The sequence below is a fragment of the Arvicola amphibius genome, chromosome 2 (assembly GCF_903992535.2).
Source record: "Arvicola amphibius chromosome 2, mArvAmp1.2, whole genome shotgun sequence".
NCBI lineage: Eukaryota > Metazoa > Chordata > Mammalia > Rodentia > Cricetidae > Arvicola > Arvicola amphibius.
The window spans coordinates 190,026,369-190,049,952 of record NC_052048.2 but is presented as its reverse complement, the minus strand read 5'-3'; the positions used below and the strand labels follow the sequence as shown (position 1 = coordinate 190,049,952).

Here is a 23,584-nt window from a genome sequence, read left to right as displayed (position 1 = left end):
TAGAAGATAGCCAACTCCCTGCTGAGTTCTCCCATAAATAAAGATTCCCATTGCCTGTGGGGAAAGATCTACCCTATACACATGGCCCTTGTTTTTCTTCTCTATCATGGCCCTAAAGCTTCTTGGAATTGACTGAAAGAGTGATACCACGTTCCTGTGAATTAGAAATTTGAGAAGTAACAGTATTGAGGTCACATCAGACATATTACCAATGACATGCAATCTAAGAAAAATTACTGCTGTAAGATTTTCTCATTACCACCACCAAAAAATAATAAATGAAAGACTTCCAACATTGGCATCTAGTTTAAACACTGAGTAACAGTGATAGTTGGTATTCAGTCTATGTAAGGTATCTTTTCATAGAGTTTTATCATCCCAAGACATGGCTAGAGTGACTATGTAGATTACAATTCTGTTTTTTCATCTAATTCAGTTGTCCTAATGTGTGAGAGATGACAGTTATTTACTGCTGTCCTGAATGTTAGACTATGGCAGGCAAATAAAATACCATTTGTTCAGTCAGGATGTCTAGAACAATCTAGTTGGACAAAAAAGGGCATATGTTTAAAAAGATATAACAAAATAATTATTCAGAATAGCATATTTAAAATATAATTATCAAATGGATGTATATTCTGTATCTTCCAAACTGTCTTGGGGTAGAAAGGGAACAGCACGGGATTTTTTTTCTTTATTTTATAATCATGAAGGACAAAAATATTAAATAGAAAATGAGTAAGGTAAAAACATGACAATTCCCACATAATTCACTAACCTGAAGATAGTTGCTGGCTGTTAGTGTTGTTTATTTTGGCCTTTGGATTGAGTTGTTGCTTGCTTGCTTGCTTGCTTGCTTGCTTGCTTGCTTGCTTGCTTGCTTGCTTGCTTGCTTGCTTGCTTGCTTGGTTAGATGGTTGGTTGGTTGGTTGGTTGGCTGGCTGGCTGGCTGTTGGTTGGTTGGTTGGTTGGTTGGTTGGTTGGTTGGTTGGTTGGTTGGTTGGTTGGTTGGTTTATTGGGTGGCTGGTTGGCTGCTTGCTTGCTTGCTTGCTTGGTTAGATGGTTGGTTGGTTGCTTGGTTTATTGATTGATAGATAGACTTGCTTCCTTAATCAAAAAAGAAGCTCCCGTATTTAACACCACCTACTTTGGAATATGTAAGGTTTGGAGCTTTTCTATCCTGTTACTTTGTGTAGTCACTTTATTTAAGGGTGACTTCTGTACACCTGCTCTGTAGTAGTAACAATTACATTAGATGCCGAGGGTCCAGGACTTAGGAGACTGCAGCCCGCAGACTGTGCTGTTGGCCTACATTGAACTCACCTGCTCTTTGCTACTGCTGTCACCAGTTAATTCGTCCTTATGTCAGGTGTGAGCTTTTTACTCACACATGTGGCTTTATTTACAATTTGAGTTAAACATCCTCTTATTGATTTTATCTTACATAATTGTATTTGTATTGATGTATTGTGTATGTATACAAGTAACTCACATACCATAAAACTCACCCTGTACAGTGCTGTGGCTTACAAATGGAGCTCTTCAAGATCATTCTGAGTCTTGCTTCTGTTTCTTTCATTTTGTTTTCCTAGTACTTTGTTGTGTGCACTTAAGATGAACAAAGTTGAGTGAGATTGCCCAAGGACAAAATCTCACATCACTCAAGGCTGTCTCAAAGATCTGCTGGTAGATACCCATTAGGAAAATACTCAGCATCTCCTGGTTCATGTGCTGTGTGATATAAATGTCACCAAGTTAACACGAAAGTAAGGCTCTCTTCTTTGAAAAGAAAAACTTTGCTCTTGAGCGTGATTAGTTGGACATTCGTTTAATAAGCTAGTCCAGCAAAGGACTGCAGTATTATCTGTGCCTGGAGCCATTTCTTTGTTTTGTAACATGCAATGCCACTTTCCCCTTTGGGTACTGTGGAAGCCAAGCAGGTCTCAGGTCACAGGTATCAAAGATATTCTCCAGGCAAAAATAAGCCTGCCTTCTTTGCTTTGCACAGAGCTGGAAAGTCCTTGTGATTATTGAATTCAGCACTTTCTCTTGATGTGAACTTCCCAAACTTCAGCTTTTCCATTTTCCTGTCCTTTAAGGCATCCACACTTCCACTTCTATTTTCTGGTATCTTCCTTGGCTCTGTAGGGTTGTGACGTGTCCCCTGTCTAATGTAGCACCTCATTTGTAAGGAGTGCCTCAGTTAGCTTTCATGGGCACCTCCTGACCCCTCTCATGGCATTTATACACATAAATAATGGGAAACAAAAGACTCAACTGCTCAACTCATACCACAAACTAATATCATTCAGCTGTGATAAAGGCAAATGCTAGAGCTACCAAGCAACACTGTATGTCTTCCTGTTTAAAGATATTTGAGTGGGTGTGGTAGAAACGAGATGGGCTTTTCTTATTCCTCACTGAATTCAGTGTAATCAGGTAAAAATCCTCTGGAGGACTCCAAGGTTGAAGTGTTTTTTAAAGGCCCTACTTGCTTTTAAAGCTGGCCATGTCTTCCAACCAAATAATTATCTGAATATATTTATGACCTGGTTATTCATTAGGTTTATTCTATGTGTCCAGGCACTGCTGTAGGGGGCAGAAATAGTGATACCCAGAATACAGCAGACAGTAGCTTATCTTTCTGGGTTCATGTTAATGACAGGATATTTTTGCTATAGGATACTGATGCTATCTCCGAGGAGGAAGAACAGTTGTGTGATCTCAGGGCGTAATTTACCCCTCTGGGTTTCCAAAACAGGAGTGATATTGCATCATGTGCCCATCAGATTGCAGTGAAGTTAATTCTAGTAAAGCTACAAGCCAGTGCTTAGCTTGGTCGTTTCTGAAACTAAGAAACCCACAAGTATCATATTCTTCCACATGGTCAATCATATTGGATACTTGGAATACACATTATATTTGGTGAAAACAAAGCCCTTGGTGATCTTAGTACAGTTTAGTTGAGTAATCAATGTGGAACTTGCATTGCAGCAGACTGGGAATGGTTATAGGGAGTAAAGAGTTGAGAAGTAATTACAATAGTTAGGCTCTGAAATGAGGAAGAGACAGATAGAAGAGGCCTTGGTGTAGGCCCTGAGTGAAAGAGGCTAGGGTGTGAGAGTTCTGAATGCATCTAAGTGCAGTAAGAGGTGAGTACACCTGAAGATAGAGCACAGAGGAACCAGCAATCAAAGTCACAAGAAGCCTGGAACAACAGGTACCCATGGCACTAGAGAGAAGAGTCTGCTTTGCTGTAGTAGCAGGAAAGGTAGTGGGAGGGAAAGGAGAAATGCTAATGTGTGTGTCACAACAACAAGCAGGCTAGTTCAGTGGTAGTATGTGTTTGGATGTATGACATCATGGATTCCCAACAGAGCACTGAAGAAGAAAATGTCTACATTGTTATTCTGATCCTTAGAAGAGACAAACTCCGGCTGTGAGAAGGATGGTTCAAGCCAGTCTCTCCTTCAGAACAGTGACCAAGGGAGAGAAACCAAAACCTGCCTTGCATTATCTTTGTATCTGTATGGTATTAGCTCTGGCCAGACATCTAGGAAGCTAATGGTCTGCCAAATCAGTAGGTTCTAAAGGTTTTTATCTAAACCTTCACAGCTACTTGGGACTAGACTTTTTTAATTTATATCTTTTTTTTAATTATCACCAATTTACTTCATTTAACAACTCCACACATGTATGTAATGGATCCCGTGTTCTTTCCTTTCCATTGATCTTCTCATCACCATGTCAGTCACGCTGCAGTTTTTTTTTCAAATATGGAATTGCAGAGTTCAGATAATGACATATTAAAGTGAATTATACTACAGAACTGCCCAGAACCTACCTTTTTACCTGTACTAGTTATTTAGGCTTCATAGAGTTTAAGAATTTCACCCTATAAATGTGTACTCTAAGGCATGATAAATGTTATGATTAATGGTTTGGCAGAAAGTGAATATTTGGAGATTGTTACTGTTTCAAAAATCCCCTTGCTCCTAGCCGATAAGAGAAACAAGGGTGCATTACCACTGATTGATCACATGGTAAGCCTTCTCTCTGCCTCTCTTCACATAATACAGCTCTCTTTTCATCACTGCCTGATGAGAAACTTTAATGGGGTGTTTCCACCAGCGGTAAAGCCACTGAAGCATGTAGAAAATGCTTTTTACATCGAAGGAGAGAAGGCACCTTTCGTCAACTGGAAGAGTTGTTACTTCTCCAGTATTGTTATGCTAAATTGAGAGCCTGCCATAGTAGGAGAGTAAAGATTAAGAGAAAACCACCATCAAAATATACGTAGCAAAGAAACCAGTTTGTGGGGTAAATACCTGAAGCTCTTCACCACCCTGGCTCACACAACAAATGTAGCATGGAATAGCCAGTTCGCAGAGAGAGCCTGGGATCCCTCCTTGGACCTGAGCTTCAGGAAAAAAGCAGGACTGGGTGTATCCCGTGTTCCTTTATCCCTTATGCTCGGGACATGTCTGAGTAAGATAACCTGGATGCAACATTAAGTAAACTCTGGAAAACTCAGGACTTTTATGTTTCCATCAGAAGCAAACTGCTTAAGGAAATGCTAAGTTCTGAGAGAGGGATCTGTGATATCAGCTAAAAGCCCTTGACCTGAACTTGGGGCAAATGAATACAAAAGGAGTGTGGTTCTCTGGGTGAATCTTCCAGAGCAAAATTGAAAGGTCAGCTCCAACTTATTATTATGGGCTCCAGTCAGTCATACTCAAGTGTTCAGTTATTCATTCAATAAATATGGCAAATGAAGTTGGTACCAAACCGAATGTTACACAGGTGGACCAGGGATGCCAGCTCATTGGCCTGGGATCATGTGTCTTTGGGGAGAGAGTAGAGTAGGGAAGTATTATCTTCAGTGTTGATACTTTGTGCTAGTGTGAACCCTGAGGGAGAATTCTCGGAATTCCTTGGATAAGTGGGATTTCTAAAACTGTCACAGTATGGTGATCAAGAATAGCTCCAGTGTGAATGGAAAACAGCTGTTGATGCAAAAACCACAGCTCTCACCTTACAAGGAGTAAGAGTTTATTGTGGAGCCATTCTGAATGACTATGACCTGGGAACACAGATTTAGGGTACCTTAGATTCTATGGGGACACGTGGAAGCAGTGTCATGAAGTTTTATGCTTTTACAGAACAATGAAAGTCATAGATCAAGGGAAGTTTAAAATACATTTATGGGTGCATCAGCGAGGCAGTTGCAGCAGATGGAGGAGGCTGTTCTATAGGCCTGAGATGCTCTCTGCTGACAATCTTAGCTTAGGGGTTGGTGGAAGCTAGTGATCTAATAGGCCAACAGATTCCAATGGGTTTTTATCCTAGCCACAGGATATTCTGACACAGATGTGGGCAGGAAATGACGATTTAGGGCTAAAACTAACCTGCGAATAGATAATTAGCTTCCAGACCTGTAACAGTCCAGCCTTCCCACATCACTGCAGTTTTAGGCAGTCAGTCAGTCTGCTCCTTTATTTATAAACATAACAAAATCCAGCACAGTATGGGAAAATTTTCACAATGAACTTAAAGAAAATGACCACAATAGTAATTTAAAACCCTTTGCCACTGTACATACAAGTCTCCACTCTACCCTCACGGGTAGAGTGTAATAAACAATATGAATACTGAGTGGACAATGGTAATATTTTCACAAAATGTTAAAATATTTCCAGGAAGTGGAAGGAATAGAAATATCATCCTAAGTGGCAATTGAAAGCACCCAATGGGAATGTTCTGTACTCTTTTTAAGGAAAGGCAACATGGCAAGATGTGGTATTTCTGTTCTCATTTTAGTTGTCATCCCTTAGTCCTGAAATACCATAAAATCACCATTCAGAAGGAAACCATGTAGAAGGAGCAGCGGGGCTATGTCCCGCCACCCAGCTAGCTTTACACCTGAAATAATTACACGGAAACTGTATTCATTTAAATACTGCCTGGCCTGTTATCTGTAGCTTCTTATTGGTTAATTCTCACATCTTGTTTTAACCCATATTTAGTAATCTATATAGCACCACGAGGTGGTCGCTTACCAGGAGAGATCTTAACCTGCATCCATCTCGGAGAGGAGAGGCATGGCAACTGACTATGGCGACTGCCTGAAGCGTCTCCCCAACTCTGCTTCCTTTCTCCCACAGTTCTGTTCTGTCTGCTCTGCCTACCTAATTTTCTGTCCTCTTAAAGGGCCAAGACAGTTTCTTTATTAATCAATGAAAGTAACACATAGACACTCCTCCATCAAAACCGGACAGAAGTTAATCAGTTACTTTAACATTTTCGCGTACTCACAGTGGCCTCTTAACGGGGAACTGAGGGCATCCCTCTATTCACTGGATCTGTGGCAAAACCAAAACAGAACCTAGATCCTTCTCTTTCTCAGCTTAGAAGCCAGCAGCGCTCATCGGTCACGCACCACAGCAAGCATCGCAGTTCTCACAGGCTCCACGACTGGTGGTTGGACTAAGTGCAGCCCGCCACACTGTTAAGAACTGAGCCCATTACCTGTGAAGCATACCATACCAGTGTGATCTAGTGCACTAAAGCTCCGCGCGTGAGCATCTGGAGGCTGCAGCATTAAGCCTGTTGCAATATCATAAGGTCCAACGTATTTGATACCTAACACTTAGAATAGAAGATGGTTTCTCACCTTGACATTACAGCTTTTGTCGCACGTGAAATCATTTATGTAAAGCTACCTTGACTGCTCCTAACACCTACTACCCTCTCTACATGCTGCGAAAGCCATGCAAGGCTAAATATTACTCGAAAGGAGAAGCCGGAGTTTCTGGAAGAATTTTTAAAGCGGCTATTTCTCTTTGATTCAGAAATGTAAAATAGAAGATAATGGCCTCACTGAAATGACAAATGTAGTAAAGAAGCTTTATTGACTGCTGATGAGTATTTCAGTACTGAACAAAATAAAACAGGAATAATGAAAACCCTGAAGCAAGATGAGCTCCACCACTGTCTGGCCACGTGTCTGAATGAGAAGGGGCTGCAGGAAGGAGGGGCAGCAAGGCACACCTGAAGCACTGTGTCAGACACCTGAACTCGGGAGCAGCATCTGTAGGATCCTCGTCTGTAGGATCCAACTGTATTATACAGCATCACCAATGAAAAGGAATAATTTAATCTTAGAGATAATTTTCACCTTGACAGAGACACGAGCCATAGGATGTCAGATGCAATAGACAGGGTTTCCTGAGCCTCGGATGTGATGGCTTATCATCATGCCAGCTTGTACAAAAAGACAGTATAGCTCAGCTTTTATGAAATTTTTTCAATATTAAAATTTTTTCTCATTTCTTTCTCCAAAATCAAATTTATTTTATTGTCGGGGCTGGAGAGATGGCTCAGTGGTTAAGAGCATTGCCTGCTCTTCCAAAGGTGCTGAGTTCAATTCCCAGCAACCACATGGTGGCTCACAACCATCTGTAATGAGGTCTAGTGCCCTCTTCTGGCCCGCAGACATACACACAGACAGAACATTGTATACATAATAAATAAATAACTATTTTTTTTAAATTATCTCATTGTCATTAATGAGAAATTTCTTGAAAACCTTCATTTTTATTCTTTTAGTTGCAATGAATTTTTTACCACTTTTCTAATAACAACATTTATTAGAATATATCCCTAGAATCACAAGTAAAGACTTGCAGTAATTCCTTCTTGTATCATGAAATGCTTTTCCCACGTTGAAAAGTGAAGATAGACTACTGAATTCCATCTTTAATTTTTTGACAGTTGGTTTATTTTTATTTTTTATACATTAGTGTTTTGTCTGTGAGGGTGTTTGATCCCCTGAAACTTTAGTTATAGACACTTGTGAGCTGCCATGTGGGTTCCTGAATTAAACCCAGGTCCTCTGGAATAAGTGCAGTCAGTGCACTTAACCACTAAACCATCTCCGGCCCCTTTAATTTTTATGGAATGCTTATAGATGTAGCAAAGTATTTTGATTGAAATCTAAATATTGAGCCTGAACTTAGCAACTATGACCATTTGACCATCCCGTCTTTCTTCCTTATGAAGACGATCAAGACTACTTTAGTCAACATTGTCTAGAACTGAGGATAAGACATCCTTCAGCATTTTACAACGGAACTGGTACTGAAAAAATAATAAAATATTCAGTATAAAGTGCCTCAGTTAAGGATTTTGTGTCTGAATCCCGTGGTCTCTACCTTATTAAAAAGTCGGGAGTGGGACACCCATGAGTCAGTTGTGCTCTAGGATTCAAACCTACAATGTTAAGTCAATCTACAAGCACTGAAAAAAAACTTTAAAAACACAGTTATATTTTTCAACTAATTTAAGTAGTAAATAAGTAACACAGGCCATTTAATTTTGATCAACTAATCCAAAACAGCTCCCAGCTCTCTCTGGTGTGTTGAGGACACAGACAGTGTTGTGATAAAGAGGACAGAACACCAGAGACTGGAGACTTAGTTCCACTGCTGTGTCCAAGATCAGTGAGGTATCTGGAGTTATTTCTCCACCCTGAAATGAAGTGTCTGGATTTAGATGACTGGCTCTAGACATTGCCTAAGCCATATGGTGCAGGAGGAAAGTGGAGCCCCAGCAACCGTAATGAGGTAGAACAGCTTTGTCTTTGCATGTGGTAAGCCATGAAGCTAGTAGGTAAGGCCGTTCCAGATCACACATCCTATGCTAAGGTAGAACATGAGGACAGGTGAACAGTTAATGTAGGTGCATACAGCTGCCACCGTGATATCATAAGTGCCACAGGGAGAGCTATAAGCTCCGAGAAATCAGTTTTGAGGTGTGTGAGAGAGCATTTTCTTATGTTACCTCTAAGGGTGGCAACAGTGTCTCTAGAGGAGACTTACAAGATCTCCCTCCCTCTTCTCTTAGGACCACAGAACATTGTTTCTGTGGTTACTTCTTGTCATGTCTCAATCCACAGTAGAACAGTGGCTTTCACAGCTTCCATAGCTTCAAACGTGCATCTCTTCCCAACAGGAAAGCTTAATCCAGATGCTTCCGCCACATGCAGTAGCCTGTTTGTAAGTAGTTAGTGATCACAGGTGAGATATGTCCTTCTGGTTTTGATGGCAAGTCAATGTAATCATGAGGCATAAATAGGCCGGGGTAGAACCAGGTAAATAGATTGGTTCAAATTGTAGGCAGACAAGTTTGTTCTTCCAACAGTTCTGATTTGGTTTTTCACAAGAATGTCTCCAATTTTTCCCTTTCCTTCTATGGTAGTTTGAATGTAATTGGCCCCCATAGTCTCACAGGGAATGGCATGATTAGGAGGATTTGTTGAAGTGGGTGTGGCCTTGTTTGGAGGACATGTGTCACTGTGGAGATGGGCTTTGAGGATTCCTATGCTCAGGATACCACCTAGTGTCTCAGTCAACTTTCTGTTTCCTGCAAGGTGTAGCACTTTCAGCTCCAGCACCACATCTGCCTGCACTCTGCCGTGCTTCCCTTCATGGTGATAATAAACTGAAGCTCTGAAATCGTCAGTGAGCCACACCAATTAAATGTTTTCTTTAGAAGAGTGGTTATCGTCATGACATCTCTTCACAACAATGAAAACCCTAAGGCTCCTTTTCTGTTGCTCTGATCTGAGGAAGGTAGCTTAGCATCCTGCAGTAAAGGTCCTTTTAACTCCTTCACCCCACGTATTTATGCTGGTTGCTTTTTGTTTACCTGTTTGAGGTTAGTTGGTTTGATTATTAAATTCTGAGGAACAGGAATTATGCCTTTCACTTATTGGAGTTAGGAGCCAGCTGCACATTTGACATTATGCATTAATGCTGTGCTCCCTCACATCTCCCCGTCTTTCTTCACTTTCCTGTGCCATTTGCATTTTTTGATATACTCATAATAATCTCAGTTGACATTTGAAAGATGGAAGCAAATGTGACTTCAAAGCCTCCTTGGTGCAGATGAAAGGATGATATAATAGATTTCCAGTCCTTTTTTTGGAGAAGTCAGAGCTCTTTGCAGGCATTAACTCATCCGTCTTCACCTTACCAGGGTGAGAAATAACTGCAGCACATATTATTGGCATCTTCTAATGGATGCTGAGGTTGCCTGAGGATTTTTTTTTTCCTCAAAAATCATAGGATCTTACAGTAGTAGAATAGAAAGCTTAGTTCTCTGTTCTCCATGGTGGCCCTGAGACCCAGCTTCACACAATGACTTGCGCTGTTCTCCAGCCACGGAGGAGGACCTGGATCTAGACCTGGATCTGGATGTCATCCTTACTATACGCTGTCACAATTTTCACAGTTGTGTGGATAGTTTCCGGCAAGTCAGGCAAGTCAGTGTGCGCAGGAGGCTGTGCTGAGTCCCAGATCCCGAGTTCAGGAGAGCAGTCCTTGTGCTGTATGGCTCAGTATTCTCTGCAGATCCCGAGTTCAGGAGAGCAGCCCTTGTGCTGTGTGGCTCAGTATTCTCTGCAGATCCCGAGTTCAGGAGAGCAGTCCTTGTGCTGTGTGGCTCAGTATTCTCTGCACACATGTGTAAATCTCAAGCTAGCTTTTCACAATGAAATTTTCCAGGCAGTTTTATACAGGTTAGCCAAAATAATTCATGCAAACTGGTCATATCTTATGGATGTGAGCTGTCATTTTTGTCTCATAGACACTGTGGACTTTTTCTGTTTCTTCAAGTGACTCGGATTATATCTTTAACTGCCAGAGAACCTGATGTGAATTGAACATACTATTAATATAACATATCAGGGAATGTTTTTTTAACAAAGAAACATGGATTTTGCTTATTTTAGGCAGATCTGAACATTTGAAAATACTGATCTTGGAAGACGGTTCCAAACTAGAATACTTAGTTTTAATTCCTCCAATTCACAGAACATTTCTGGTCTAATTGTGTTATTGGAAAGCAGGCTGAGTTGGAGTAAAAAAAGTAAAAATTTAAAAATAAAATATTGAAAGGAAAAAAATAAGGGAGCATCTGAAATCCCAAAGCGTCTTCCAGGCCTCCAGCGAGGGTGTGTGACTGCTGAGTCCAAGACAAAGGCTGGGAGGTCCGGGACTACTGACTGACGGGAAGGGTGGGCCTTCCTTGCTTTCCTGCATTTCATGATTCCTCATTAGGCTACAGAAGGGCAGAGTGCTCACCTCAGGAAGTGTCCAGTGGTCAGGGTTTGGGGAGATAAAGTTCAGAGGGAGGCACCACGTGACTATCAGAGGCATACATAAGAACAAGTTTCACTCACCTTTGTCCCAGTGCAGCTCCTGGATAGTACAGGCAGCTTCCAGACCCTTTACATCAAAGAGTAAGCAAAGGCTGTCCTGGGGCAGCTTCCCTGTGCCAACTGCCTTATCCCAGGCTAAGTGTTCGCGATCCGAAGCCTCTCTAGGGAGCTGAATCTCAAGTACACAACCTCTGTCTGGATCTGACAAATTGTCTTCAATACAAATTGAACTTAATGCAAGTCAGTGAGCATTTCCCAGCCATGGCATTAATTGATCTCGTGGGGAAACAGGTAAGAAGGCAGTACTTCCTCACTCTCCCTGGCCTTCCCTCCAGCCTTCTCCTGAGGACCAGCACATCTTCTCACATGACTAAAGTTCTGTTACCCACTACCCAAAAGAATATATAGCCCTCATAGGACAGCGGCACCCAGACCATAAACAGATAGTCTCTAGGTGTCCAGTTGCTTTTTTAAGTGTTTAAAATACGAGACTTACTTTTTAAAAGGCATGCGTTGTCTTTAATTGGCATGCCCGTTTATTCTGTCAACCAGAGAAGTCCCTCCACTGATTTGGAGGTTCATGAGGCTTATTTTGAAGCGTCCTAGCAGCTGATTTCTAGGAGCTAATTTCTTCACCCCACAGTCAGTATTTCTCAGTTTCATTATCTTGTTTTAGATTCCGGTCAAGCATTTTGGAGCAAAAAGCAATACCTACATGAAACTGCATCCGCTCGGGAGGCATGTGACCACTGTTTGTCCTTCTATTACTGATGCTGCTTGATCATTGATCTTCTGGCTCAGATCTGAAAAGTGCCAAGATCTGGCTGTTGCCTTTGTTCTTCTGAAATTGAAAACAGCATGGGAGTGGTACTTTGGTACTGTGTGATCACCCGCTCCCCAGCATCATTTCAGCTGGTGATTTAGCACTAATAGCTTCTGCCTGACCCAGTTATTACACTGGGTGCTGCAAAATAGTGACTTTCTGTCATTCCTTCCCGAGAGTCCACACTCTTCTTTGAAGAAATTTTCTTCTCTCCTTCTGCCTTTGGGGATTCTTTTCGTTATTAAATGTATTGTAATGCATTTCCCTCAGTATTATTTTCTACCTCACACTGTCCCAGCCACTCAGTCCTTTTGACATGTCCAAATGGGTTTTGGATCATTTTCTTATTTTTGCAGCAGCTTGTTTCAGGCTCACCGGGCACTTTTTCTGCCCTAAACTGGGATTCTGGATAGTCGGCTCTAACACAAAGTGTGGTCTAGGGGAGGAACCAAGTCATTTTCCACCAAAGAACTATGAATTCAGTCGCTGTAAGGTGAAGAGTGATGGAGACTAGGATCGGACCTGCGAGTTCAGACTATATGGATTCAATTTGCAGAAGAGAGGCTAGATTTGTTCCTGGAGGGAACACAAAATTTTCCATGAAAGTGGAAAATTCATGATGTCGTCAAGGAATAGGTACCTGCATAGAATAGCTGGAAAGTAGGTAAGAAATAGCCAGGTGATAAGGAGCCCTAACTGCTATGCCAAGATTTGTGGCTAGGTCTGGGGATGTGTTTTGCTTTGTTTTATCTGATAGTTACCCCATTGCCAGTTAGGATCATTCATAGTTATTGCTTCCCATAGGAATGGCATGGCTAGATGTGAGGTAAGAGGATAAGAAGGAGAAGCAGTGCTTTAAAGGACTCCAAGTAGATTATCTGCCACAGCTCCAGCAGTACTCTACTTCTTCATTAGCCCTATCAGTTGCAGGGTGTGTTCTTATGAAACTTTTAAGTTTGGTTTATTTAAAGTTTTACTTTTCAGTAGTCTTCCTACAGTTTCTTCTAGGTATTCCTTGGCCTAGAGGGCAGTGAAATCAGCCCTTGGGAATGAGCATGTTGAGAATTCAAGTATCTGTTGACCCAGGGTTTAATCATCTGAAATAACTTACATCGAGTGTCGTGGTGCCTTTTATAATGTGCCACGTGAGGCTAAACATTTATGTGGAATGATAATCAGATTCTATGTAATGAAGCCAAGAGACACTATTCCCTGGTATGACAGATGACAGTGTTCATCCTGTCTTTGTCATTTTTACTAAAACATGAGAACCTTAGGTGCAGAGACTCTCATCTTTGATCCCTGATAGCTGCTGCATTCCAACTCTAATAAATGTCATTATCCCTCCATGTCCATGCTGCCTGGTCCCAGGATTCCCATGAGTACCATGTGGTGAAGATTCTCGAGCCATCTTCTATAAGATGGCACAGTATTTGCACACAATCTATACATACCCTTCATCTACTTTAAGTAAGCTAGACTCTTCACAACAAGGAATAGATTGCTTGTGGTATCTTTTTTTTTTCTCATGGTTTATTTTTTTTATATTTAAAAATTTCCGTCTCTTTCCCTCCTCCTCCCCCTTCCCTCCCCTCCTTCTCCCCCTTCCCTCCCCTCCCCTCCACCCATACCTCCCCTCCCTCCCTCTCAAGGCCAAGGAGCCATCAGAGTTCCCCACTCTATGCTAAGACCAAGGTCCTCCCAACTCCCCCCAGGTCCAGTCCCTTGTGGTATCTTTTATAATGTAAGTGAAACGTAAGTAGTTTCTGTACTGTACTGTTCAAGATATAAGTCTAAGAAAAACAGTTTGTACATGTCCAGGACAGTCACAGATTTCAACCCACCAATATAGAGCTTACATATTTAGAGGACCAACTGTATCTAGAAAACAAACAAAGGCATACATATATCTGACCAAGGTGGCACCCAGAATGATTTTAAGTATTTCACAGAAGCTAGCTTAGAAAACATGTGAGTTTAATTCATTCTACTCAGCCAGCTATATGCTAATCATTTGCATGATGGCATTTGCTAACTGCTTCAATCAGTATGCGTCTCTTTCTTCTGATTTTAAGAGATAATCCTATCATGCTCTTTCAGTAGAATAGCCAGAGAAAACAAAATGAAGAGAAAATCTTGAGTATTTATTTTATGTTAGAAATTGGATCCTGTATTCTGTGTACCATGCCTGTGAAGTAGAGATTATTATTCACATTCTACAGTTAAGGAAACTGAGACCACAGTAACTTCGCTCACCTCTGTCCTCCTCGTGAAGGGGTTCCCAATGTTTTGACAGAAAGATTCCTTTTCTCTGCAAGCCCTCACCCCTAGAGTTCTCATCCTCACCCCTAGAGAACATGGGACAGAAGGTGGAAATGTCTTAAGAGTATTACTTGTAGTTCTGAGGTCTAGTTCTCGACAATATGAAACCCTGTCCATGGTGTAATTGTTGATGGATCCAAATTTGTGCAGTCTTTGCAAATAATGTGTCAAAGAGAACAGTGTCCACGCCATGCGCAGAAGACGCAGTCCCGCAGCAAAAGCACTCTTCCTCCTCCTGATCTTGCTTTCTTCCCACCCTTTCTTCTGGGAAGTTCCCTGAGCCTTGGAGGGCCTGACACAGATGTCCCATTGCAGGCTGAGCATTCAACCATTCTCAGCACGCTGAGCAATTATGAGTCTCTGCAGTAACCACCACTCATTCCAAAAGGAAGCATCTGTGACCAAAGTAGACAGCAACACTGATCTATATGCTCAGATCTAAGTACTGAGAAGGCAACTTGACATGCACAGTATGTCCATTTAGCAATTCAACAGCAGCAGGTCCTACTCAGGCCACTGACCTTGTAAGTTTAAATAAATTGTTCTGCATTTCAGATTATTCATTTTATTTTCTACTCTCAGTTATTATTTGTAAGCTGGGAGCTTATCACACATACTTATTGCTGTTAATTAGCTGTTGATACAATAGCAAATATTATAGAATAAAACCTAAATTATCATTGCCTTGCTCACTAAAGTGTTTTCTGAAAAGACTTTGATCCTGTGTGTCCTAACACAGCCATTTCAGTTCTTTTCGCCTTTGAAAACTGATTAAGATGCATCCTATTGTAGAAAAAGAAAGGTGCATGATGTGCTTTCCTACCTCTGAAAGCCTAGAAGTCTTAGCCCTCACAAAATCAGAATGAAATTAATGCACAGCTGTCAACTACAGCAACAATTTTATAATGTTATCTTTTGAGCTCAGTTAAGACTAGGATTTTCCTCTAATTGGTTTCCAGACTTACAACACATTGTGTCAGTTTCAGATGACTGTGTGTACTCGGTTCCTCACTGTAGAGATTCCTCTTTGAAATTAGCAGAGCTTCTAAAGCTCCCTCTTTTGCCCTTATGATTTATCAAAAGTCCACACTGCCCCCTACAAAATTTGTAAAACTTTGTACCCCTAGTTCTGGGATGTGTCTAAGAAAGCCACGGGGCTGTGGGGGCAGTCTTATAGGAAGCATGATGTCATCCAGGGTTAGCAAGTAGACTGTTGTAAACCCCACCATGACCCCCACCCAAACCCCACTATCTACATCATGTAACAGTGTCTGTCTGCAAATACTGATGCGTGTATCCCCTTCACTTAGAAACCGCATCTCCTTAAGCTCCAGATCAGAAGAAACAAGCTTCTTGCAGTGCACTACATGCTACAGTAGTGTTCATAAGAAAGCCACTCTGCACACCCAGACAGTTCTATTTTATGGCTTCTTGCTTGCATTAGTAAAGACATGACAACTACAAAAAGCAAATAACATATATTTTAATTTTTAAAAAAAAATTACCCAGTACTGTGATTTGACTTGGCAGTACTGGGGACTTAAATTGCATTTTCAAGATGTCCTGTGAGGAAGACAGCAGGCCCCCTCTAGTGGAGACTGAGCCTTGTAACTGACGTTTTTCTCAAGCATGAACTGCAGAGTTAGAATCTGAAGGAAAGGGCACTTTCTGCTTCGCTTTGGTTTATGTTTCTAGTCACATGTTAGCCAAGAAAATCCTGTTAATCAAAGGATATTTGCAGGACAGTCGTTTGAAGTCACACTGATGAAATGAAATGTCCTGAATAAGCAAGGGAGAAGCTGCTGACTTGTGCCAAGGTGCTCTTAGGAAATAAAATACATACTTACATATGTGAATCTGAAAGATATATAAATATACTGTGGTAGTTTGAATGCAAGAGGCCCCCATAAGCTCATAGAGAGTGGCATTATTAGGAGGTATGGCTTTGTTGGAATAGTATGGCCTTTCTGAAGGAAGTGTGTCACTTTGGAAGCAGGTTTTGAGGTCTAAAACCATATCCAGTGTGTCAGTTCACCTCCTGTTGCCTGCGCAAGATGTGGAAGTCTCATCTCCTTCTCTGGTATCATGTGTGCCTCCACACTGCCCTGTCCCAACATGATGATTATAGACTGAACCTCTCAACTGTAAGACAACCCCAATTAAATGTTTTCCTTTATAAGAGTTGCCATGGTCATAGTGTCTCTTGACAGCAATAGAAACCCCCAACTAAGACATATGCAAAGTCCAACGACACAAGTCAGACTTACACCTCACTCAGATGGTTAAGCAGCTTGAAGGATAATTTTATCTCCTGCCTTCGTCTTGAGCTGAGTTTGTAACTTCCACGATATTGCACATCTGAAAGTAGGTTTGACCTTTGTGTTCCCATTAATTTTCCAGAACGTAAGCCATGCTCACCATGGCATTTCTTTATGAGTTAAAAATAATGACCCAACTCCATACTTTTTTAGGGATCTAGTTTTCTGTCCCCTATGACTTGTACTGTGCCTTCTAGAGGTTAATGGTTTTATAAAATGTTATTTCTGTGCCATCAAAAAAAAATAAATAAAACTTACCCAGGCAAGCAAGAAAGTAAATGTCACATTACAGATATGTGTTTTGAGTTTAGAATTCATAAAGAAAAGTGGGGAGTGGGTAATTAATCTATTTTCAATAATAATGTATAGCCCAGAACAGTTAATGATATAATGACAAGTTCTGAGAATGGGTAGAGAACATTGTAGAAATTCGTAGGTTTAAAACCCTACACCATGTATTTCCTCCATTCTGCTTTTGTATAACATCTATCAAAGTATATTCCCAGCTGTATCATTGTAGCTGTTGACAAACTTGGTCTACACTGAGACAATTTATTTTTCACTACTGTGGACAAATTTTTAACTGATCTGCTTCTCTTTTTTCCCCACAGCAAATGATGTGCTTGCCTTTGGAACGCTGGTCAGTACTTCTAACACCTACGATGGGTCTGGGGTCGTGACTGTGGAAACTGACCACCCTCTTCTCTGGACCATGGCCATCAAAATCTAACCTATAGGGTGACACCCATCATGTGCCTCTGCCTTCCCTTATCTGCTCAGTGGTTCATTGTTCACTGTGAACAATCACCTCAGTGTGCCGAGTTCTAAATGTTTCCATAGGAAGCTCTGAGCTGTCAAGATGTTGGGGTTAGGGTACAGCTGAGCAGAGGAGCACTTGCTGCACAAGGGCAAGGCCTTGGGGATCAACCCTCAGTACCACAAAATAGAGATGTTGGTGTTTAAACTTTCTATAAATGGTATCTCAATTTTAGATTAAGAGAAAATTATGTTCTATCAAAGTAAATAAGCTTTATTATGCTATATTGGAAAGCTAATGTAAATCATTAAATTATATAATTTAGTTCTGCTCATTTTCATTTAATTAATCAGTCCATTTACCTTAAAAATATCTCTTTTTAATTTCGAAGCACCAAAAACTGTTGTCAGTGTTGCCTTGGAGTCTAGCACTTCCTTAAATGCCTGACAACGAGGGCTACCTACCTCTGAGTATCTCCTACCATCGGAGTCCTCTCTGTAATGTATATCATCTTCCCGTGCTATGACAGGATGGCACCGTTTCATTTTGACATGATGTTTTAAAGGATAAGAATCACTGACTTAATAGTTAGATTTGAAAGCAAGCAGTTACATGGGCTGTGGGTAAATGAGAAGTGGTAATTCATGAGGCCCTCATACATTAACACCCCAAAACTTAAAAGTAAGCACTCTGAGTTTTGGAAATGCACAGGCCTTTATGAAAATCATGTTACACACCCATAAGGTTTTTGCGGAGAAATCTTTATCTTAAATACTCAGTCACTTTTAACATACCTCACACTAAAAGATGAAAATTAATTCGTGGACTATACGTTTCCTGAAATCACCAGAAAATTAGTGTGCTTTGGAGATAAATGAACACAGCTTGCTGAGGAATCAGCTCCTGAGGCCTGTTTCTTCATCCTAGTCCACCATGTGCCTGGTTCCTGACCCTCTTCTAGCTGTGAAGTAGAAGGGGCTGTAATCATTGAGTGTGGGAAAGAATCCCAGCTACGAACTCTAAATGCTAACACATTACAGTTGTAGAGCAGATAAGCTTGCTGGTGCATAATTATGTCTCTTTCATGATGTCTCGTCTCCTACTCATCTTCCTACCTTCTCCTATACCATTGGTTAAACTACACCTTGCCAAACAACCTATGACTTAAGGATCACCTGCCCACCATTTTGTATTTATCCATGACTGTGTCACCGTCTTCTTGGTGCTACAATAGTTTAAGGCTTAAAACATAAATAAAGAAAGAAAAGAGATCAGTTGAACCAACACCATGTTCTGCACAGAAATTCTTAGAATTATTGTTATTATTTATGCAAATATGTGATACTAAAATCTGGATGTCAATAAAAACAGTTATCATTATGCATGTCTTTAGTGGTTTTCTAAGAAAATGTTTAATTTTATCATTTGTATTTCATCATGACCTATCTCTCATAAACAGTATTTCTACTCAAAGGGTTAATAAAGAGGTATAATTCATAGTTAAATCTCACATCTGACTCAGTAAAGTGTTTTCTATTTCCATCCATTTGTATGCAAAATGGTATGTACTCACTCATTAGTGGATTCTAGCCATAAACAAAGGACATTGAGCCTATAGTTTGTGATCCTAGAGAAGCTAAATAATAAGGTGAACCCAAAGAAAAACGTATTTATCCCCCTGGAAATTGGAAGTAGACAAGATCGCCAAGCAAAAGTTGGGAGCATGGGGGTGGGGTTGGGGGTGGGGCAGGAGGAAGGGGAGAAGGGGAGAGAGAAGGGAGAAGGGGAGGATTGGGGAGAGCTTAGGAGAGTGGGATGGTTGAGATGGAGGAAGGGTGGATATGGGAGCAGGAAAGAAGGTATCTTAATTAAGGGAGCCATTTTAGGACTGACAAGAGACTTGGCTCTAGAGGGGTTCCCAGGTGTCCAAGGGGATTTCCCCAGCTAGGTCCTTGGGCAACAGAGGAGAGAGTGCCTGAACTGGCCTTGTCCCATAGCCACACTGATGAATATCTTGCATATCACCATAGAACCTTCATCCCGCGATGGATTGAGATATAGACAGAGACCCACATTGGAGCACTGGACTGAGCTCCCAAGGTCCAGATGAAGAGCAGAAGGAGGGAGAACATGAACAAGGGGTGCGTCCACCCACTGAGACGGTGTGACTGATCTAATGGGAGCTCACCAAGGCCAGCTGGACTGGGACTGAACAAGCATGTGATCAAACTGGACTCTAAATGTGACTGACAATGGAGGCTGACTGAGAAGCCAAGGACAATAGCACTGGGATTTGATTCTACTGCATGTACTGGCTTTGTGGGAACCTAGTCTGTTTGGATGCTCACCTTCCTAGACCTGGATGGAGGGGGGAGGGCCTTGAACTTCCCACAGGGCAGGGTACCCTGACTTCTCTTAGGATTAGAGAGGGAGGGGGAGGGGGGAATGGGAAGAAAATGGAAGGAGGGGAGGTGGAAATTTTTAATAAATAAATCTCACATCTGATTTCAAACAACAGTCAGTCATATTAAGTTCTCCCTCTATCTTTTCTTCATGGACATTACTCTCTAAACAACCTGAACCAGTGCTTTTTATTCCATCATTTTGGATCCCCCTTGCTTTATTTATAAAAATAAGAATTGCTTGTCTTACCTAACAGCTTTGTAGGAATTAGAAAAGACCAAAATAAAGATAACTTGCATCATGGGTATCTAGTTGCTGGAGAAAAAGAGCCAGTAGTGAACTGTGTGTCTTCTGTAGTAGAGAAGATAAAGAGAAGTGATAGAGAAAGACCTCTGAGGAGCAGGAAGAAATGAAATGGGACAGTTGAGGATCACATTGGTGCCATGGTGACAGGCTCATGTCTAGGACCTTCCGCATCTTCTTAGTACAAATGCAGAGCTCAGAGGTTCCATGCATCCCTTCCATTCCCAAGAGACAGATGCTGCTCTGCAGGAGAGAGGAGCAGCCAGGCTCTTTCACTGATTCAGCAGGAAAGCTTGTGCAAGACCTCCAGGTGCTGCCACAAACAATACTTGTCACAAATGAAATGAGAAGGGGAAAGGAGACAGAGCAAAAGCCGGGCAGGCAGCATCTCCTTTGCCAGCACTCTCTACCCAGTAGAGGCTCAGCTATGTCTCCATCTTCCAGTTTGTAGACTGCTATAGGTTCATAATAGAAGCTTATTCATTACAAGCAAAAGACATGTCCATCATTTAAAAAGTTTACTATTAAAGCTTATTTAACCTGCAAGCACCAGTGTAGTGTGTGTGTGTGTGTGTGTGTGTGTGTGTGTGTGTGTGTGTGTGTGTGTGTGTAAACTTTAATGAAGCTTGGTGAACATGTAAACACTGGGGTCAGTGGAGATGGATACTTAATCCAGACTATCACCTGTGAATCATACCAGAAACACCGGATGACTACCTCAGGCATTCTCTCAAAGCAAAGGCTCACATCCCCAGTTCCTGCTGACAACTGAAGAACTGCTTGCTGGTGTTACAACAACCCCTGCCTGATATTTGAAACTACACAGGGGCAGTCCCCATCTCTGTGACTATCTGACTCACCTAAACAAATGTTCGCCTTTTATAGCAATAATATGAGCCTGCAAACAATGAGGGCTCAGGTACAAAGGATAAAGTCAACCCTGCAAGGAATTCTCTCTAAGCCCCTATTCGGGTCAGCCCCTGACCTGCAGCCTGTAGCTATAATGGAAAATGCAAGTTGGGTCATGCTTCTTGAACCTTGGCTTAGATCAGTTCCTTCCTCCCTTGATCAGTTTGCAGCGTCTGTCATCTAGTGACTGGTCCATGAAATAGCCCTGGCTACCCATAGCGGTAGCTTGGTCTGAGCCAACAGCAACAGTGATTGGCTTTTCAATGATCGAAGTCTCACGTGACTAGGAGATGTGAGAGGTGAGTGAGGTAGAAGCAGATGTGGGTCTGACGGCAGTATTCTGGGGAAAGGACAGGGCAGTTTTCACTGGGATTGGAAACTAGGACTCTTACTCACAGAGAAACGAGGAGGAGGTGCACATTGCTTGCGTGTTTTTGAAGCTATAACGCAAGAGTGTTGCCTCGCGCTCCTCTCTGTGTGGGCCGCACCTCTCATCGTCTACCCCCATGTGGAGCCAGCCTTGCTGACTATTCCTGCTTACAGTCATGCTTCCCTGCACGTTTACTGAACTGTTGAAATGAAGCAGCCCATAGATGGGATGTGACTGGTGGCATGCACCAAGTCAGCGCTCAGGGAAAAATGATTCTTCACTCCTCTAAGGCTCTGGGATTATTGCGGTCTCAGTGGTGACTTTCAAACCATTCACCGTGACCCAGAAAGAATATATTTGCCTTATGACTCCGTCTGTAGAGAAACACACACACTCACTCACACACACTGAAACATACAATGTGTTCTAATTTTACATTAAATTGAAAAGCTCTCCAGTATATTTGAAAATCATATCTCAGAAAAGAAAACTGCACAGAGTTACTTTAAAAACAGGTGTGAGCATGAATATAGGAGTCCTGTGCTGAGGTTACACTAATTTCTTAAATTTATGATATTGATGACACTTTTAAAATATATTTCTTTGTACAGATTAAAATTTAAGCCACAGGGCCAATTCCTTCCTAGGGGGTCCTTGTCTAAGGGCTGGACAAGAAGTGGCAGCTGTGGGTAGCACAAGTTTGCCCTTCCCTGCCCATAGTAGATTTCACTCATCAGTCATGATTTTCTTTTCTGGTGAGCCAAAGTCTCAAAATTCATCTCAAAACAGTTATCCAAGCAGATGTGATTGCTGACGCCCCACTGACTCAGAGCTAATGTGTTATTTTCCCACTGTATACAAAACCACTCTGCTGACAGCCCAGGAAAGAGGCCGTGGAAACATCTCTCTTGCTCACAGCTAATGAGTAAATAAACACATCCAAGGATTTGTTCGCGGTGTGCTAAAAGCAAGGACTGTACACAGCAAAATTAAAAACTAGATCTACCCTGAAATAACTTGGAGAACATAAACAGACCCCATGCTCATTCGTAGTTGAGAAGGAAGAGTCCTCAGAACAGGCCTGCAGCTTCTCAATGAGAGCCAAAATCTCTAAGAGACCACACGGACAGAGTCCGTCCAGATATGAGCAAGGATTGTAATAGTTAAAGAACTTGAAATTTGTAACTTGTGCCTTAGCAACTATTTATTTTAGAAATACCCTTTAAAATCTGAAGACTGAGAGAATGTTTAAAAGACAGGACTTGGAGGGAACAAAAAAATTATAAAATTTTAAGTTATAATTTTAAAAACATAATTATAAAATTATAAGTTTTATACTTATAAAAAAATTATAAGTATAAAACTTCTGTGATAGAACAGTGTTCCATCTGAACAACTAATTTCATGCTGAGTTATTTAACGTTATGAATCCTTCCTAGACTAAAAACCCCTGTAGGCATGCACATCTGTCCTTCTTGTCGTCTGTCATCTGGGACCTGTCTGCTGCATGAGTTCAGGGGAGACATGCAGTCTGCTGCTGAGCGAGCAAACAGCCACTTTGCACCACACTGCAGGAACACAAGCATTTCCCAGCCTCTAGCAACCCCTGTTCTGTTCCGTATGTGGTCCTGAGCTGTCTACACGTCAGATATGCTAACATTTCTCTTAACTGTGTCCCACTTCCACATTGGACAGACCTGGTAAAATCATTCTTCACGTTCCTGCCTGTAGAAGGAAGTAATATTTACAAGGCCAAGGCAAAGCTCCAAGGCGCCAATCCAAGGCAAATATTTTGATCAAGGTAAGAAAAAACAAACCCAGAAGGCCAAGGACTATGAAATTGTCTGAAACCGGTGAGTAAAGGACAATGGAAGACACAGCACATAATGACAGAGCTTGGAACATATGGTTTCCGTGAAAAAAATAAATAAATAAATAAATAAATAAATAAATAAATAAATAAATAAAAAACCAAGGCTCTAAGGGTAAAGGCTGTTCTCTGACTGGTGGGGAACTGCCCTGAGTTGGAACTCTTGAAGCTGAAGCACTTCCCAGTTGGAGATGGCTGAGGTAGACTACTACTAGAACTCGTGCTGTTTCCAACAACTTAAGGACTTGCCCTTCAATTCTGACCTCTTTATTTGTATTTAAATCTAC

At 41.5% G+C, this 23,584-nt stretch overlaps 1 protein-coding gene across 1 annotated transcript in view; it reads left to right on the top strand.

The window, feature by feature from the left end:
* Tpk1 (thiamin pyrophosphokinase 1) overlaps positions 1 to 18,523 on the top strand; it is a 332,106-nt gene extending 313,583 nt beyond the window's left edge. Inside the window, exon 9 of the mRNA XM_038319484.1 lies at positions 17,297 to 18,523. Coding sequence (XP_038175412.1) covers positions 17,297 to 17,415 — 119 coding nt within the window. The 3' untranslated portion in view covers positions 17,416 to 18,523. The remainder of the gene's footprint in view (positions 1 to 17,296) is intronic.
* The last annotated feature ends 5,061 nt before the right edge of the window (positions 18,524 to 23,584 follow it).